The sequence below is a fragment of the Aquila chrysaetos genome, chromosome 9, assembly GCF_900496995.4.
Source record: "Aquila chrysaetos chrysaetos chromosome 9, bAquChr1.4, whole genome shotgun sequence".
NCBI classification, from domain to species: Eukaryota; Metazoa; Chordata; class Aves; order Accipitriformes; family Accipitridae; genus Aquila; species Aquila chrysaetos.
Window position 1 is genome coordinate 3,110,592 of NC_044012.1, and position 17,885 is coordinate 3,128,476.

At 57.5% G+C, this 17,885-nt stretch overlaps 1 protein-coding gene across 6 annotated transcripts; it reads left to right on the forward strand.

The window, feature by feature from the left end:
- Positions 1-1,264: 1,264 nt before the first annotated feature.
- On the forward strand, positions 1,265-16,695 carry LOC115345484 (dual specificity protein phosphatase 22-A-like). 6 transcript variants are annotated; one of them, XM_030024289.2, is made up of 9 exons: positions 1,271-1,480; positions 1,625-1,700; positions 3,336-3,369; positions 4,028-4,110; positions 6,667-6,716; positions 9,908-9,982; positions 10,433-10,604; positions 12,800-12,958; positions 15,256-16,695. In XM_030024289.2, exons 2-9 carry the CDS (start codon positions 1,680-1,682, stop codon positions 15,460-15,462), a joined length of 801 nt encoding a protein of 266 aa, XP_029880149.1. In that variant the 5' UTR covers positions 1,271-1,480; positions 1,625-1,679; the 3' UTR covers positions 15,463-16,695. The 6 variants fall into 6 exon arrangements, 5 of the variants coding, with proteins under 5 accessions (XP_029880151.1, XP_029880149.1, XP_029880150.1 ...); XM_030024290.2 differs by having other exon boundaries at positions 12,803-12,958; XR_005933161.1 differs by lacking the exon at positions 12,800-12,958 and adding an exon at positions 13,801-14,080 and having other exon boundaries at positions 1,273-1,480; positions 14,120-15,348.
- Positions 16,696-17,885: the final 1,190 nt, after the last annotated feature.

The window sequence follows — 17,885 nt, forward strand, 5'->3', positions numbered from 1 at the left end:
AGCCCCTGCGGAGGCTCGGTGTCCCGTAACCGCTCCAAAAATAGCGTGCCGGCGCTCCAAAAGGCAGCGGCATGAGTCAAACTGCCGCAGGTTGTGGGGCGAGGATCAACGCTGCTGTGTCTGTCTGCCCTGCTTGTGAAGGGAACGTGTTCTCAACAGCACGGGCAGGCTGCGGACCTTGCTCCAGTATGCCGTGCAGACTCTAGTGAGGAAGAGAGAGAATTACTAGGTCTGGTTCAGCTGAGGACAGGTTTAGGTGAACCCCTGAAGTGTGTTTCATGCCTTGCCTCTTGTGTGAGGTGACGGTGTTCAGACTGCAGCTGGGGGAGGGAAAGAAATGCTGCATTTAGTGGGAGCATCTCAGAGCTTTTATTAAACGCAGTGGTCTGAACGAGTTCTGGTTCATGGCTTAACGTTTTCAGGGCCTGAGCTAAGAAAGCTGGCACCTCTGCTCTGCCTGTACCTGCCAAATTTCTCCTTTCAGCTGATGTGGTGTGTCCCGTAGGCTTTCTGTAGGCAAACTTCTGCCTTTGGTTTAAAAACACACCTCCGAGGACTAAAACAAGCTTTGACTTCAGTTTGCTCTTTTCCTGATTTACAGGACTCTCGTGGTTTTAAATCCACACCTGTATGTAGCAGCCGTGGAGAAAAGCCTGGGGGGGGTCTCAGTCACTTGTGACAGCCTGCTGTGCTGGGGGCTGGCCAGCCTTTCCCTTCCAGTCAGAAATTTGGGGAAGGTTGCTAAGGTGAGATGGCTGAGATGATTTGGTGGGAGGTAAGCGAGGAGCTCCTCTTCCTGCACCTTCAGGTGAAATATTTGTCTCCGGGGTGCTGAGGAGGATGTTATAAGGATGGTGGAATCACGGAGTGGCGATGGCTGTGGGGTTTTCCCCAATGCTCGTGGTTTGCTTTTCTGTGCTCTTTGTGTTGTTCGTGCCTCTGGCAGGCTGATAGCACTGATCTGGGAGGGGGCTGGTGAGCTGCTAGGCGTATCTGCTTTGAAAATTGATGTTTTGAAGCATATGCTGGAATTGCAGTGCTGTTTTACAGCTCCTCTTATCTCCCTTCCTGGAGGGAGGGGGAGATGGGCTTATCCTCGATGCTCCATTAGCCGCACACCGCTTGCGGCACGCTCTGGTTTTCGAGGTAAGTGCCTTATTCTCAATTCTGCTCTCGTTCCTGTGACTGGGAGGAATTAGCATGAACAGGAGAGAAATCCTGCTGCGCTCAGGGCTTGTACCAGCCTGTAGCATCCCAGGATGAAGCCCGACGAGCGTCGCTGGGACGAGGGAGTCATTCCTCCCAGGAACATCTCTTCACCCTCCCCAAAAGGCTGCGAAAGCCCCAGGGAGAGAAACCTGAGCCTCGCCAGGGCTCCAGATCCTTATTTCATCCTCCCCTGCCCAGCACCGGCCACTCTCCTCTATTCCCTTCACCCGTCAGCACAGCGGCAGAGACCTGCCGGAGCAGCCTGCAGCCGGTAAGTGAGCTGAATTTGCTGGGGCTCTGTACGCTGCCCTCCTGGCACGTGTTCCCTTTCCTCCTGCTCTTGGCAGAGGGATGCACTGTTGGAGAAAGGCAGATCTCACCATCCTGTCTGGGATTTTGGGGTGTTTATCTGCAGATAGCCTTGGATACCGAGAAGCCACCTGAATCCCGATCCTGAGGAAAGGAAAACCATGGGGACTGGAATGAGCAAGGTACTGGGGGGGGGGACAGTGGGATGCTGGCCAGCACGTCCTCCTTGGGCAGGACCTTTCTTCTGCAGCCCAGGGGGATGCTCATTCCCAGGCTACCACGATGCCCTAAATGCAACCATTTCTCATTCCCCTTTGAAACTTCAAGCACTTAAGAAAGGGAATTAAGAAACTAAACAGCGATCCCTGGATTTATGTCTGAGGTGATGAGCTAAGTGTCTGCGGGTGTTAGAAAAGTGGCAGCTGGCTTTAAATGCTCGTCCCTTGGGTGGTAAGGCTGTGGCATGAGCATCCTTAGGGCTCACGGGGGTCCCTGCATGGAAATTTCCTCCCCTTGCCCTCCCCGGGACGTGTCTGTGCCGGGCAGCCATGTGCTCCGAAGGGGGAAGTGGGGTTTTACTGCTGCTTGTTGCTCAGCTGAACTCCAGGGCTGGCAGAGGGGATTGATTTCTCTTGGTATCCTTAAATAACCGCTTGGTATGTGTGTTCTCCAGTTTAAAATTAGACTCTGAGACAACAACAGAAAGACCAGATCAGGGCAAATTCTCTCTGCGTGGCTCTGGTGCGATTTAACACTGTGGTTTCACCCCCTGCAGAAGCAGCCTGACCTGCAAAGTGGCTTTTACAGCCTCCCCGCTGCCACCAAACCTTCTTGGGGAGCCCCGGCTGCCTTTGCCGGGGTCTGGGTTGGTGCAGACATGTTTGTGTTGCAGGATCTGGCTTTGACTTGATGAGACACGGGGCTCGGCATCGTCCTTCTAGTGGTAACAGCTTGTGCTGTGCTGGGCACAGACGTTTGCTGAATCCAGGTGTTTGCACCCCAGGAGCGGGCTGGGGTTCAGCTGAATGGTAGAAACGGGCTGGATGTGGCCCAGTGCTGTTGAAAACCCTCCCTACAGCCTCTCAAACCAGATGTTTTCTGCTAGACAGGTGCAAACAAGTCCAACTGGTAACCAGCTCTTCCTTTCTGTGTCCCTGGAAACTGCTCTGGCGGGCTCTTACACCCCGTAAATACTCTGAGCTGCCCCTTTTTTCTCCTTCATAACCCTGCAGCAGCGAGTTGGAGGCCAAATTTGCATACTTGACAGCACTTACTGCAACATCCTGGCCAGAAAAGTATTATAAATAGCCTGTGCCTTTGCCTGTCTATCCCCAGCTGGTGGAGGCAATCTTTGAAACTATTTGCAAGAGGTGGTTGCTAGAGAATAGCAAAACAAAACCGAGCTGCAGGAGGGCTGGCCTGCCTCGGGGAGCTGGGGGGGGAGTTCCCGCTGGAGCCCCACCTTGAAGGAGGAGGCTGGGATGAGCCGGGCTGTTTTGGGGAATCCAGCCCCCAGCAGCGCCTTTCCGATAGCAATAGGACCACAGGCAAGCCCCTTCCATTTCTGCGCTGAGTTTTGCTGAGCTCTGCGCTCCTGGAGGGGTTTGGGTTGGCGGTTTGAGTGGGCTCAGCCTTTGGTGTTCATAAATGAAGATGATTCGTTAATTAGGTGCCTGGTTTATCGTTGCCTGGGGAGTTTGCTGCCAGATGCCCTGGTCCCGCTGGTACCGTGCATGCAGCTCGATGCTCCCGCCACGTCGGACGCACGTTGTGCCCAGCGCTGTCTGAAATCTCTCTCCTTTTTTGTCACCTCCCAGGTTGTCAAAGGCCTTTACCTCGGGAACATCCGCGGTAAGTGCCTTTCCCTGCTCCACCTCCGCATTGCTGTGGAATTCCCGGGCAGCCAGCGGGGCTGGAGGAGTCCCTCTCCTCGGGAGCTCCCTGTGCCTGCTCCCGGCTGGGGACCTCGGCATCTTCCGGAGATCCAAAGCCGCCAAAAAGCCCCATCCCAATTGCAAGTGACTCCATGCAGCTCAAGCCCAGGAAAGGGGACATCTGGGGGGAGCTGCGGTCACCAGCCGTGCCGGAGCACTGGGGAACCCCTGGCATGGCTGGAAGCCTCTCCTGTGTTTGCTGAGACAATATTTACAGCGGGCCAACGCCTGGCTTTCTCGCTGGGGCCTCTGGTCCCGTGGGGAACAGGGTGAAGCTTGGGTTTCACCCAACAGTGAGGACACGACAGCCTTTTCCAAGTTAGCAGTATAATTTCTGATTCTGGGGGTGGCTTCAGGAGCCTGCTGAATACCCAGTGCATCCGAGGAGGATTTTGCTTTGAAAGAGGTGCATTGCGATGTCTCCTTTCCTGCATCGTGCTGGGTGAGAGGCAGCGGGAAGAGGCTGGCGTGGGGGTCAAGGGGCTGGGGGGGGATGGATGCGGGTTGCTGGTGAGTGCTTGGTCCAGAGGATTTCCCAGGAGGGCAAATGACTGACGTGCCGCTCCTGCTTCCAGACTCTGAGGACCGGGAAAACCTGCTGAAGAACGGGGTGACGCACATCCTCTCCGTCCACAACAGTGCTAAACCGGTGCTGGAGGTGAGTTCCCCGGCTGGGGGGGACACCTGGGGGACCACCCCGGGGGAGCAGGGGCTGGGAAGGTGCAGATGGAACCCACGCCGCCTTCTCCTGGCGTGGGGCAGAGAGGGAAGAAGCAATGTTGGGATTTGCGCCGGTTTTATTATTTTTTTTTTTTTTTTGCGCCGATTTGCGCCATGCGATGTTGAATTGCACCCAAAGGGGCTCGGCTCTGGCTTTCGGGGGAGAGGGCAGCGGGGTGTTTTAGGGGACACGACCACCTCCCTCCTCGATGGTTTGTCGGGTGAAGGTGTCCAGCCGCAGCCCCGCTGCGGGGTGCTGCCGCGGGGAGAACCGCGAGAGGGCGGCGGAGCCCCGCGGATGGCAGCGCCGGGGCCGCATCCAGCCCCGATGGGGCGGTGCGGGGGGGGGGGGGGGCACAGCAGGACCTGGAGGACCCCCCCCCCCCCCCACACCCCATCCCACCTCCCTTTCCAAAGCCCTGGCTTTGCCTGCTCGGTCCTGTGGTCCCCCGTCTCGCTGACGCCGGAGCGCTGCGGACCCCTCGGGCTGTGGGTTGGGGAAACTGAGGCAGGAGGGAGCTGCTCGGTGGGTTGATGCCGGAGGTGCCGGCTAGGTCTTTTGGGCACAAATCCTGCTTCTACGGACCGGTGGGCCGGGTGGAGCCTGCAGCAGGAGGAACAACCCCGTGCGGGAGATGCTGGGGCCATGCCGCTCATCTTGCAGCCGATGGCCATGTGCAATTTGCACTTCGTCCCGGTGTCGGACCCGCTGCCAGCTCCCAAATCCTGGGATGCTGCAGAAGGCGAAGGGGACTGCCAGGACCTCTCGTCCTTCGGGGGCACGATGGGCAGGGAGCCCCAGCAAAACACCAGCTTGAGCCTCTTCCCCGCTAAGGGATTGAGTAACGTGGAGGAAAGGAAGGAGAGAGAGAAGGAAGGAGGCTGCGTAAAATCGGTGCAGAGAAACAGCTTGTGCCTGGAGAAGGGGCAGTGGCCGGGGTCTGGCAGGGCTCGGGGCACGGCCAGACGGATAGCAAACCGCATGGTGAGCTTACAACACGGAGCAAGCCAGCGCGCTGGTGGAAAGGGGAACCGGAAAGGTATGGTGGGTTGAGCAATGTGTCAATCACAGCCCTGGGTCAGGAACCGCAAACCCCAGCACCGTTCCCATGCGTGGCCCAGCTCCCTGAGGTGGGATGGGGGCACCCGGCCCCGTGGGGAAGGGGAAGCCGCTGGGAGCCCGGCAGTTAATCCGTGATCGGGGTGCGGGTCAGGAGTTTGGGGAGGAGTGGGGTCGTTTCGGCTGGTCCCCTGGTTGGCACGGTGGTTCTCCTCGCCGTGGGGAGATCGGGCTGGCACCAGGCGTGGCAGGGCGCAGCCGGGTTTTGGAAAGCCGCAGCCCATCACGGCTCACCCCGCAAAACCTTGCTGGTCCCCGTGCCCCTGCCCGGTGCGTGGCCCCCTTCCATCCGCTGAGCTCCCCCCTCCACCCACCATCCCCTGCGTGCCGGGGAGCCGCGGTTTGGCCGGGGATGTGGATGAGGAACCCTGCGGCTCTGTTTTTTTCCCCCCCTCTGCCCCGGCCTCTCCGGCAGCTTCTCCGGGTGGGGAGCATCCAGCCGGCACGCCACAGGGAAAGTGGCACATCGCTGCGGCACCTCGTCCCCGTCCCACGAGAGGCTGTGGGATGGCGGGGGCGAGCGTGGGACGGGGCTGGGGAGGATGAATGGGATGGAGAGGTGATGCATGGGAAAGCCCGCCCGCGCTCATCCTCGAAACGTGGGTCTTTCCAGTGCAGAAATATCCCCGTGCCTGTCCTGCTCTGCCCCTTCCCTCCTTAAATAATTGGCTTTTTCCAGCCTCCCTATTTGCCGTGGGCTGGAGGGAAGTGGCCCGTGGGTTTGGGCTGCGTCAGCCCAGGGGGGACCTTTTGGCAGCGATGCCACAGGGAGCTGATGGAGATGGGGCAATCCCTGGTGCTCAGCCGTTTCGGCTCTGGCTGGCAGGATTTCCACCCATTTCACTAAGAAAAAAAAAAAAAAACCCAACCCCCAAAAACTCAGATGAAAAGGATCTAATTTTAGCTCAGAACAGGGAGGATCGAGGAAGCGATGTTTTAAAGAAAGGAAAGTAATCTGACCTACGCCAACATGTGGCAGGATGATTTATTGTGTATTAAAAGGACCGGGAGGAAATAACTCATTGATGAGAGTGACTTCATCAGTGCGTGTTCACACACGTCTTCCTGATGGGGCTCGTCGGTCAGGGCTCCAGGAAAGGGGTGGCTGAGTTTTGGGGGGGCTCCTGAGCATTGTAGCGGTTCCCCACAGCCTGGTCTCTCCTCTGGGCTGAAATGGGGGGGAAATAGCCCGGGGTGGGATGGATGCGACCCGTCACAGCTCTCCCTACCCGGGGGGAGCAGGGCGATGGCACCGAAAGTGGATTGTGGCTTTCCCTTCACCGAAGGTTCAGCTGGGGAGAGGGAAAAGAGAGAAATGGGGCATTCTGTGTTTCTCGGTGGTATCTTATTACTGCAACTGTCTTTATATTGCAGGACATGACCTATCTCTGTATCTCGGCCTCAGATTCGTCCAGTCAAAACCTGTAAGTCGTTTGCCATCCTTTTGCCTCCCAGCATCGCGTGTTGGTAGTTGTTGGTCAATAAAAGCTCAGATTCTGCAGAATGAAGGTTCAGTTCATTCCTGCTGTGAAAACTTCATATCATTGCTGAGCTTGACAGAAGCTGCGGTGCATTCTCGGATGGTAAATAGCATTTGTAGGACTTAAAATCTGTTTCTGTGTGTGTTTGCAGTCTGTAAATTTAATTTTCCATCAAATTTCAGAATTCTTCTACTGGGCAGGGTTGAAAATGGGAGCATTTTTTATTGGTTTACAAAGACAGTGATTTGTGTTGGTCTTCCAGACATTCTCCTTGGAAAGAGAAATAAAATATTTATTAAACTCAACATTTTTTTTCCCCACACAAAGCTTAGATACTTCTAAGTCCTTTAATGATGTTCTTGAGATGAAGCTGGTGAGAGATGCTGCAAGGAAGCCCCAGGCTTTCATGGGGCGCGGTGCTGGGGTGCGATGGGTGCAGGTGCTGCTGGCCCTGGGGAGGTTGCAGAACCCCGCTGCTGCTTTGGGTGACGGGCATCCATAAACCATCCGTTGCAACCAGAAAATAGGCAACTCCGAGGGATTTTTTTCTCGCCAATCAAGCCCTAAAAAGGATCAAAACTTCATGCACAGTGACCGGACTGAGCCCCACTTGCAGAGGTGCTGGTTTTCCAGCATCCTTGGGAGCAGCCGTGCCCGCGGGTGTGATTCTGCTTGCTCATGCTCCCGCTGAGCGGAAAGAGAAGCTTTACAAGAAAGCCCTGCCTCAGCAAGAGCTGGGTTTTTTGGTTGTTATTTTTTCTCTTCTCACATTTCTTTGCATTTGTGGCATGTCTACTGAAAGGAGAAAAAAAAAAAAAGGAAAAAAAAAAAAAGAAGATAAGGCTGGCTGCCGGAAGGAAGACTTATTCAAGGAACTATTTTCTGCTTTTTCTGCTTGTCAGTTTATGCCTTGGATTTCACAATCCTGGTGAACTTTGTGTCCTGCAGAGAAGATGCTTGTGACTCAGGACCTCAGTGGCTCTCAGCATTACCAGGCTCCATGCCCCGATCCCACGCTTCGAGGCTGGAAAAGAATGGGGAGAGCTTTCCTCTGGCTGGCTACCTGGGGAAAAAACCCCCGTGGAGTGGGTGAGGATGGATGGAGAGGCTGAAGTGCTCACTTCCCTCCCTCTGGGATGGGTTGGGAGAGCGATGGAGTGGGCAGAAGGCTGGCAGCAAGCGTGCTGAGGGAGTCCGAGGCGAGACCATCATGTCCTTGCAAGAAAAGTGCATCCCTCCTGGTCCTAGCCGAGGGGCTGGAATGGAGGACTGGGATCTGGAGAGCCTGGACCTGTGTAGGCAACACGTGCAGGCCCTGGGGGATGCTGCCTGCTCTGCGAAGATGAGTAGGACGAGGAGAAATCCCCCGGGACAAGCTTTAGGCAGGGAAACACCCTTCCAAATGGCGATGCTCCGTTTGTTATGGTGGTTGAGAAGGAAGCATGGCTGTAGCCCACGAGGAGCGATGGACTGACATCATCCAGGGCTGAGGCACAGTATTTTTAGTATGACCACAGCTTCAGAGACTCCTCCATCTCTCCTCGGGCAGCAGAACCCTCTGCTATTTCTGAATACATCCTTGGCTGGTTTCTTAGAAGGCGCCTGAGCCCTGCCCTTCCAGGGAAGTGTGAAAAGTATCATCCCCTTCGATCCCCTTTCCAGGAAAAGGTGAAGAGCATCCCCTTTGATGGGCTAACAGGGGTGGGGGAGGTTTTGGAGGATTCTGCCTTGTCCCTGCAGGGAAGCCGGCTTTGAGCCCCGCTGGGAGTGATCCCTCGGCGAGGGGCATGGAGGGGGGGGAATAACTCTGCAGTAGTTTGTGCCTTGGCTTCTGAGAAATCAGGAAGGCTGTGCAGGCGCACGCCCACCCCATCACGCGGAGGCAGAGGAAGTCCGGCGCCGGAGCGAAGGCTCTGCCGGCTCCCGCGTTCGCTGCCGGATGGCTCTGGCTCAGCTGTGCCAAAGGGACCCTCTTCTCCTCCCAAAAAAGCCAGAGCTGTGTGGTCAGGGAGTCCACCGGCAGCCCAAGTTACCTAGGATCAAGTTTTCTGCCTCAAAACTGCCCCAAGGGTCAGCGCGGCTGCGAGGGCGAGCAGGAATGGGCAGCGTTTATTGCAAACGCGTGTCAAGGAGCCGAATACGTGGCTCGGCGTGGACTCTCAGAGATGCTCGCTGTCTTCAGGAGGGATCGGCGGCAGCTTCCAGCATCCCGCGTGGTGATGAGCGGGAGGGATGTGTCTCACCGGAGCCCACATAACCCTCCCACGAACACCCACCTCTATCTCCTCAGTATATATGGAGTTATTTATCCTGTTTTCTAGGTCTCCATGCCTCCAAAAAGATGGATGCTGCTCATATAGCTGAGCATCCAGCTCAGAAGGAGTGAAGCACCATAGCACGTTGCAGCTGAGCTGCCAGAAAGCCCTGGCTCCCTGCCCTGCCCTGTTTTGCTGCAAAACTCACCGGTTAGGGTTAACGTGCTCCCTCTGCCTTGCTGGCAGTTACTGGTTATGCTTTCAGGAATGCAGGCAGCTACTGGGGGACAAGCCTGTGTTGTTGCTGGGAGCCTTACCTCCCTGGCACCGGCACCTCTCCATGCCCTCCCTTGTTTGGGAAGGGGCTGGAGAGGCTGCTTGGGGTGAGGAGGGGAAGGGAGTTGCACCATTTTGGGACCTGCAGGCAAAATGCCATCTTTCCTTTGGAGGGAACTGGGTGTTTTTGGCATCTTTTGGGAATTAGGGGTGAGCCGATGGCTCAGGACAACCTCTGACGTGGGGATGTGCATGTCCCTTGGGCACAAGATGACACCTTGCCCTGGAGGCTGTCTCCCTGGGGTCCTCGCTGAGCTGGTTTGGCTGATGGCATCGCCCTGCTCCCATCCCGATACCTTGGGAAGCAGGAAATCCCTGGAAAGTCTCCTAGGTCATTTCCTTCCTGGCAGATGAAGATCAGCCCCTGTGCCTTGGTCTGGCAGAGGAAGGATCTCTGCTCCCACCCCACGCCGGTAGCCCCGGGATGGTGGGGAGTCCCGGTGGGGAGTGGGGGGGGGCACAACTCCTGCTGCTGGTGTGGCCGGGTGCCTTGCAGGTGTGGGCAGCCCTCCCGTCCTCACCTCCCTGCCTCTCTCCTTGCAGGCTGCAGCATTTTAAGGAGTGCATCAAGTTCATCCACGAATGCCGGCTCGGTGGTGGAGGCTGCCTCGTCCATTGGTGAGAGCTGCCATAACCGTCTCGCGTCCCCGGTTCGCATCGGTCCTCTGGGAGGTGGGGATGGGCTCCCAAAAAGCGTCCTCGATGTCGAACGTCGCTTGTGGTGGGGAGGAAGAAAAGACAAGGAACAGCAGAAGGGCGACAGGGGAAGGCGTCCGCTGCCGGGACCCGTGGGGATGGGTGGTCTGTGCGCTGAAAACCTGAGCATCCGAAGAGGTGGGACAGGCTAGAGGAGGGGACAGGAGGAAGCCACCTGCCTGGGACCACCAGTGGTGGCCCCCTGCCCGTGTGGCTCCTTACCCCCACCCAACCCACGGCCGGGGAACCCCCCAAGCGAGAGGGGGGTGCCCGTGGGAAGACGCATCCCATGGGCGTCCCTTGCTGTGGGGCCGCGCCAGCCTCCGCGGTGGGAATATCTCTCCCTGACGCCGTTCCCTTGCACCGCGCCAGCCTGGCTGGGGTCTCCCGCAGCACCACCGTCCTGGTGGCTTACCTCATGACGGTGACCGAGCTCGGCTGGGAGAGCTGCCTGGCTGCCACCAAGGCCGTGCGGTCCTACGTCAGCCCCAACTTTGGCTTCCAGCAGCAGCTGCAGGAGTACGAGGTGACCTTGCTGCAGGAGGTACGTCCCGCGCCGACGTCCCCTTATATACGTGTCTGCAGAGTTTGCAAACACGCACGCCTCTTTTGCATGCAGCTCATGGCGGGGGCCAGCTGTTTGCCTGAGCTGGCCTTTTGTGCATGCTATTTATTGCCTGGGGATTTTAGGTTTTGCATGCAAAAAAAAAAAAAAAAAAAAAAAAAAAAGTGCCTCGACATTATGCGAGTGCGCTTAAAAAAGCCCTTTAAAAGCCCAGTGCTTTTCTCGAGAGTTCAGTCAGGACACAGCAGGAGGGACGGGTGAGCAGCAAGTCCCCCTGGGAGCCCCGGGAAGGGCGCTGGGCTGGTTCCCAGGAATGCAGCACGACGCAGCAGGAGCCGGAGGCGGAAAGGGGGAGAGGAGAGGGAGGAAAGCTCTTGCGAGCGGCTTCGGGTTGTCTGGGAGAGCTTGGATCTGGCTGGGCTTCCTCTGACAGCAAGTCCTCTGCTTTTAGAGGCAGGCGACAGACAGGAGCAAGTGTCGATGGAGGAATTCTCCTGTTTCCTCCCCAAAATAACGCAGAGCAGCAGGTTTTAGGAGAGTAGAAGCTCTGGCTAGGTGGGTTCCCATCCTGCGCAGGGGAGGGATGATGTAGCTGAGCCGAGCTGGATGCCGGCAGCTGGGAGTGACAGTGGCATGTTTAATCGGGAGAGCACTAATTGCAGAGATCAGAGTTGCGCTTTTGACCCGGAAAGCCTTCGAAAGCAAAGGGAAAGGCCTTTAAAAGCACAGCTCCCACCTGGCTCCCTGGCTGCCTTCCAGCTTCCCACACCAGACCCTTCTCCTCTGCCCAACCCTGGGTTCCACAGCAAAGGACCGGCATCCAAAACTTCCCCAGGAGGGTACACAGGTCACGGATGGACCTCTGTAAGGAAAGACTAACCCACAACTTGATGTGTACAAGGCATCTGGTAGCCCACGTCACCCCTAAACTTGGTCCCATCCCTGGAAGCAAGACCCCAAGCAAAGGCCCCCCATCCACTGCAGCCACAAGCATCGTGCAACAGCCCCGTGGCAAACGGCGGTGGGGACCCGCTGGCCCCTCCGGCCGCGCCGAGTTCTTCGAGGGGATTTTTCTCCTCCCGGGAGAGGCAGGGACAGCATGTGACATTGGCCCAAATGTCAGCCCCTTCCCTGCCACCAAGTTCCCTTCCCCGGGTGCCGGAGGGAGCGGGCAGCCGCTGTCACATGAAGGACGTAGCCCTGCCCCGTTATCACCGGCTTGCAAAAACGCTCGTGGAGGAGGGTGGAAAATGGTCCAAGGGATTACAAAACATGCGCAGCGCTGGAGATTCCCTGTGGGGCTTCCCCTGCCTGGGCTGGCTCGCCCCATCCCTTCCCACGCTCTGGCCGCGTCCCAGCACGGACCGTGATGTGGGGTTTGCTGTCTGCCCCCCCCCCATCTGAGCTATTCCTCCAGCTCCCCAAAATCCAGGCTGGGCTCAGCAGGCACCAGACTTTCCTCCCTTTCCCTTAGCTGCTGCTTTTTCATCACCTCAAGAGTTTTGCTGGGGGCTTTGCAAGCATTTCCCTGAAAATACGAAAGGCAGAGCCAAGGGTGGAGGCGCTTGGATGTGTTGTTCTGAGCCGCGGGGCTTAGCAAGAGCCGCCTTTTACTTGAAACACCCTGCGTTCCCCACGATCGCAGCATCGGGGAGGGAAGCTGTGGATGGCTCTCGTGGGCGGACTGCAGCCAGCATGGCTCCGGGGAGTGAAGGCTGGGTGCTGGGAGCGCTCTGCCATTACTCACCCACAGCTGCATTTGAAGAAGGGGAAGAGCCAGGATGGATGCTCCAACCCAGCCAGCGATGCTCTGCTCCCAGCTCGCCCCTGCATCCTCCGCCTTTGCAAGAGGAATGGAATTGCGGGCAGGTCAGACGAGATGGATGGCTGGGGGTCCCACGGGGTGGTGGGCACCATAGGCATTCACCTGTGTGGCCAGAAGCCCGTGGGACCCGATGCCACGTGGGTCCTGCACCTTGCTTTGCGCCAAGCAGCAGTTGGCTCGCTTACCTTGGCTGCGGGAGGTCACACCTTGTTCCTGTTTGTGGCTTTGGGGTGGTTTTCCGCGTGTGTAGGTTGGATGCAGGAACAAGGGTATGGTGACTTGAGCTTCAGCTCTTACTGAGGATAGAAAAGACGCTAAATTTCCCCATTTAGCCCAGCTGTCATCCCAGCAGGCAGCAATCTGGAAACGCAGTGCTTGGGAGCAGACATGGATAAGGGCTGGGCAGGCTGCTCAGGAGGAAAAGCCTCATTTCTTGTTGGTTAAAACCTGGGAAGAACACGTCGGTCCTTCTGGGGACCTCCTGGGGACCTCCTCCTCAGGGCTGCGGGTGAGCATCCCTCGGTGCCTTAGTCTCCTTGATCCGGAGCAGGGACCTCGGACGGGACCCCGGGAGGCAGAAATGGGGAAGATGCTCTGTGAGACTGGCCAGCCGGCCCCTTGCCGCAGGAAGAACGCATCAAGCGTGCAGCTGGGGTTTCGAGCTGGCAAATGGTGCTTAGCAGGGCTAGATGGATAAAGAAGGAAGGAAAAGACCAAGAGCAGCAGCAGGATGACGGGTAAAGTTAGAAAAGGAAGTAAGTGAGCGCAGAAAAGACAGCATGGATGTGAGAGAGGGCACAGATGGGCATTCAGGTGATGGACCTGTCCCTCCGTGCCCCAAGGTCCTCCCAGGTGCTGGCGAACTCCGGCCAGGCTTCCTTTCTCCTGCCCCGGTGCCGTCCCAGATGGGATGGATGCTCCTGACCCCAGGAGAGAGGAGGAGGGCAGCGGGTTAGTGGTCAGCACTGGAGGAAACGGGCTGTAACCACTTCTTGCTCTGGCTTTAAAAGGAAACGCCTGGCAGCAGCAGAAGGGTGCTTCCCCCGGCCTCCCGCCGGCTCCTTCCCTCCTTTGCTGGATGGTGGGATCCGGCTCTGAGGCTGGGCGGTGGGTGCTGAGCCTCGGTGGGTGCCGAGCCTGGGTGACCAGGCTGGTCTCCCCATGGACCTTCATCCCTCCGGATGGTTTGCATGGAAGGGATGTTCTCCCCATGAGCAGCGGGCATGGATGCTTGCCCCAGATCCTATCCCAAATCCTTTGGAAGTCACCACCCAAGGGTTGTTTTCTTGGCAAGGAAATCAGGCTTGGTTCTTGGGGTCCACCCCGAACAAGGGGTCTTCCTGCTTGCAGGCGGCGAGCGCGCAGCAGCTGTGGTCAGTCCCGCTGTCTGAGGGAGTGGATTTGGGAAATCCAGACATTCCCAGTGGAAATCCCCTCTGGCCGAGCTGACTTTCCCTGGCTGCAGGAGGCGGGGGGGGGGGATGCCACCAGGGTCAGTCTCAGATTTTCTCCTCTTGCTCCTCATGGCCCCCGTGCCTGTGGCAGCCCCGGCAGGACAGGGCTGAGCTGCCCGTCCCGCTGTCGTGCATCCTGCACCTTTGGGGTGAGCTCGGTGGCTCCCGGCCGTGGGGTGCCGCTGCGGCACCCCGGGAAGCCGGAGCTGTTGCAGAGGCATCTCGCCCTGGGGATGCCGAGGCTGGGCAGCTCGTGGGGGGGGCTGCCTGCCCTCTCCTTCTGGTTCCCCCAGCTGCACCCCATGCCTGTCCCAGTGCTACCCCGTGCCGGGACTCTGATGCTCGGTCCCTCTCCGGACCCTTTGAACCCACAGGTTTTGCATTTCCAACTCCGTGCCCTCCATCCTTTTTGTAAGAAGGTGTTTGGTATTGCTGGGCGTGTTCCTACCACTCATCCTAGTAAGTCCTACTTGCTGGAGCAGCTGGTTCCCAGCTACTTTGGAAGATGGCAAAACCCTGCCAGCTCCCCGTGAGCACCGGGCAGCTGGCACGGCGGGTCTCGGCAGAGCTGCCCACCCCTGCCCACGCTTTCAGGCGCTGCAGTCTGGGCCTGTCTGGCCGTTTCTCATCCCAGCAGTAGCGGGAAGCATTTTTACGGACCATCTCTCGCTTCCCAGCCATCTCCGGACCTCAGCCTGCTGCCAGCTGGCCCCCGGCCGCTGGCACGCTCCTGCCACCGGAGCAGCCTTTGGAACTGGCTGCAGCGATGTGGGGGGATCGAGAGGCACCCCCAAAACCGCCCAACGGCGAGCAAGATGCTCTGCAAACAAACCTGCCTCAGCGTGAAAGAGCCGACTTGGCCGTGCGGCTTGTGGCAACGAGTGCAGCCTGTCCCCGTGCTGCCACGGCGAGGAGAAAGCGCGGGAAAGCTTTTCTTACAGGAATTTGGGCACACAAGGAACAACAGCAGCTTCTTGGCAAAGAAAAGTAAATAAAGCTGCTGTCCCGGCTGCAGCCGGCATGAGAAGCTGAGGATGCTGCCAGCTCGCTGGGTCCATCTGTGCTGGGCTGGGTGGGGATGCGGGGAGCGCTCGGTTGGGGGGAAACCGTCGCATCTCTCATATGACGTGATCGTGTTGCGTGGCACGTGGGCTCCTGCGAAACTGGGATCTTTCTGCTTGCTGGCTGCGGCTGGGGATCCCCCGGCCTCGGCCTCGGCTGGGATGCAGCGGGCATCGCCCCCGCTCAGCTCGCTGCTTTCCACCGGCGCTGGTGCGAGCCCCGGCTCTCAAGTTGGGGGTGTCTCAGCCCCCGCTGACCCTGACAACCTCTTTTGGCTTTGTCCTGGCAGTACCGCGCCTGGATCCGCCGCGACTACGGCAGGAACCCGTTCAAGGACCAGGAGGAGCTGCAGTGCTTGCTGGCCCGGCAGGAGCAGAGGCAGAAGGAGCAGCAGCTGGGGAGCAGGGATTGCTCCTGGCTCCGGTCTCCAGCTCCCACCTACCCGCTCCCCTACCACGCAGGTGGCACCAGCAGAAGCAGATGGATGAACAGATAAGCAGCCGGCTGCTCGCAGGCAGACATTGGCCCTGGGGCTTGGAAAATTCAGTCTTCCCTTTGCCAAGCGCCCGCGGGGGTTCACGTCTAGGGCAGCGAGCAGCCAGCGCCGGCCTCGGCCGTGGGCTCGAGGGTTGGAGCAGGGGGGGGGGTCAGGACTCGCAGACCCTCCCTTTGGCTGCTGGCTCTGTATATACCTCTGGGCAAGCTAGTTAATTGATGACAGTGTCTTGCTCTGTCCCGTTCCCCCATTCCCCAGTGGATCGCGGCCACTTTTCCATCACCCAGAGCAGCATCAAGCCCCGTCCCTCTCTCCCGCGGCACGGTAGCCGGGCACTCCTCCCGCAGGGCATGGGGATGCCAACGCAGCCCTTGGAAAGCCAGAGCAGGGCGAGATGGGGAGAAGCCACCTTGTCTCCTGCTTTGAGGTGAAGCTGGGGGCCGATGCAGCCTGCGAGGCTGCCCCGAGGAGGGAGAGACGGGTCCTGGGGGGTGCGGGTGTGCTGCCGAACCCGGCTGTCACCCCGTGGGGTGGGGAGACAGGGGCCAGAGGCTGAGCTGCTCCCGGGGCTGCAGATGCCCCTCACTGTGTTTGGACTTTCCTGGTCCAGCCTGTCCTTGGCAGATGTCTGTCTGGCGTTTTTCTTAACCGCCCGCCCCCCACCCCGTCCCAGGGAGGGGGAAATCCAGCAGTGCCGGAGGCTGCCCGTCCCCACTGCCTCCATCCCCAGAGCCGGAGCGGTTTTGGGTTTCCCCTGCTGCCCGACCTGAATGTCCCCGGTTGCAAAAGAAGCCAATTGCTCGATTGGACTCAGTCGACCCAATTTAATGTTGTCCCTCTCCAACAGCCATTTTAATGTTGAAAGACCGTGACGGTGTCCCTTTTTTCATCCCAAACTCATACACCATGTTTCCAAAGTGTGGACTCACTGCCTTCCTTTACCAGGATTCCCCACATCCATCCTACAAGGGGGGGGTCCCAACCCATTGACACAGCCCTTCTACATTTAAACCTTTAAATCTTCCATGCAAGCTTGGCCTTTTACTATAAATACCTTGCGTGGCTTCTCAAAAATATCTGTTCTGAGAAAGGAAAAAAAAAAAAAAAAAAAAAAAAAAGGCATTTAAAATATTTCTAGGAATTCCCTTAATGAAAATTTCTGGGTACTTGGTGTGTGACAGTGCTGGCGGTGACTCGCCCAACTCCTAATAAAGAGGAGAGTGATTAAAACCATGAGGATGGCTGGTCTTGATTTGCGGTGTTCCTGATGGGAATGGAGGGATGGACTGACATGACCGCTCCGCTGCTGTATCCTGTTTCCTATTTTCTTGATGAGAACCACCAGCAAAATTAAAAGTTTTAAAGACTCAATGTTCAGCCATAATGTACAGGATTCCGGGAAAAAAATTACGGGGGCTTTTCCCTGTCTTTTTAGGTTGAGAAAAGGGTCCTTTTGGCTGTTATTCTACATGGAGGTATGCTGCAGTTCGTGCCTGCAGCATGCTCTGCGTGGGAAAGTGCCCTGAGCAATTACTGAGCTAAAGGACCATAAATGCTGTTGATGGAGTGGACTGAAGGGAAATTCAGCAAACTGGGTCGATATTGGTTTTAATGCCTCCGTTATCACTTTAGGAAGCAGAAAAATGGAACTTGTGCACAAGAAGAAAAGAGAAGAAAGTTGGTTTCTGGTGTTAATAGGAAGTTATAGGAGATACGTGATAAGCAGAGATTAGATCTGCAGTAGGTGTGATAACCTCTGCGGAGCGCTGCCGTCCCGTCGCCTGCGCCAGCCTGGATGGCCGTGCCCTTTCCCATTCCTCGACTGGCTATCCCGGGACTCAAACACTCCCCAAGGAACTGCAGCACCAAAGCAGCTCTTACCCCTGGAAAAAATCCCCCTGAATCTGGGAATCACAAGGGCTGCTCCCTGTAAGCTGCAGCGTCACCCATGCCTGGCATCACAGCAACAACCGTTGACCAAATAGCATCTCCTAAGCCAAAGTTCCCCCAAATTTGAGGGCTGTCCCAGGCAAATTTATATATTTTTCCACTCTGGCCTACATCAGTGGGACTGTGGTGGCTTTAGGACTTCTGGGCACTGGAAGGCAAGCCCTGAAGCAGGTAAAACCGGGCTGATTTCCACTTCTTTCTACATTGCGAAGAGCACTGCAAGCTTCGCTGCTTAGCTCTCCTGTGCCACATCAGCCCTCCCGAAAGCCCGGCGCCTCCAGCGTGGGGAAAAATCTCTCTGCTGAAGTGTGAATGAGTTTCCCGGGGTGTTGCTCGAACACAGGGAAATAGTTTGCAAGAAATTCCCGGTCCTGCTGCCTGCCCCAGGGTGTGTTTTGCATTTTCCCTTGCCAGCCGCTGGCAGGGCTACGAGGCGTCTCGCTTCCTTCCAGCCTGCCGCAGTTGGCACCGTG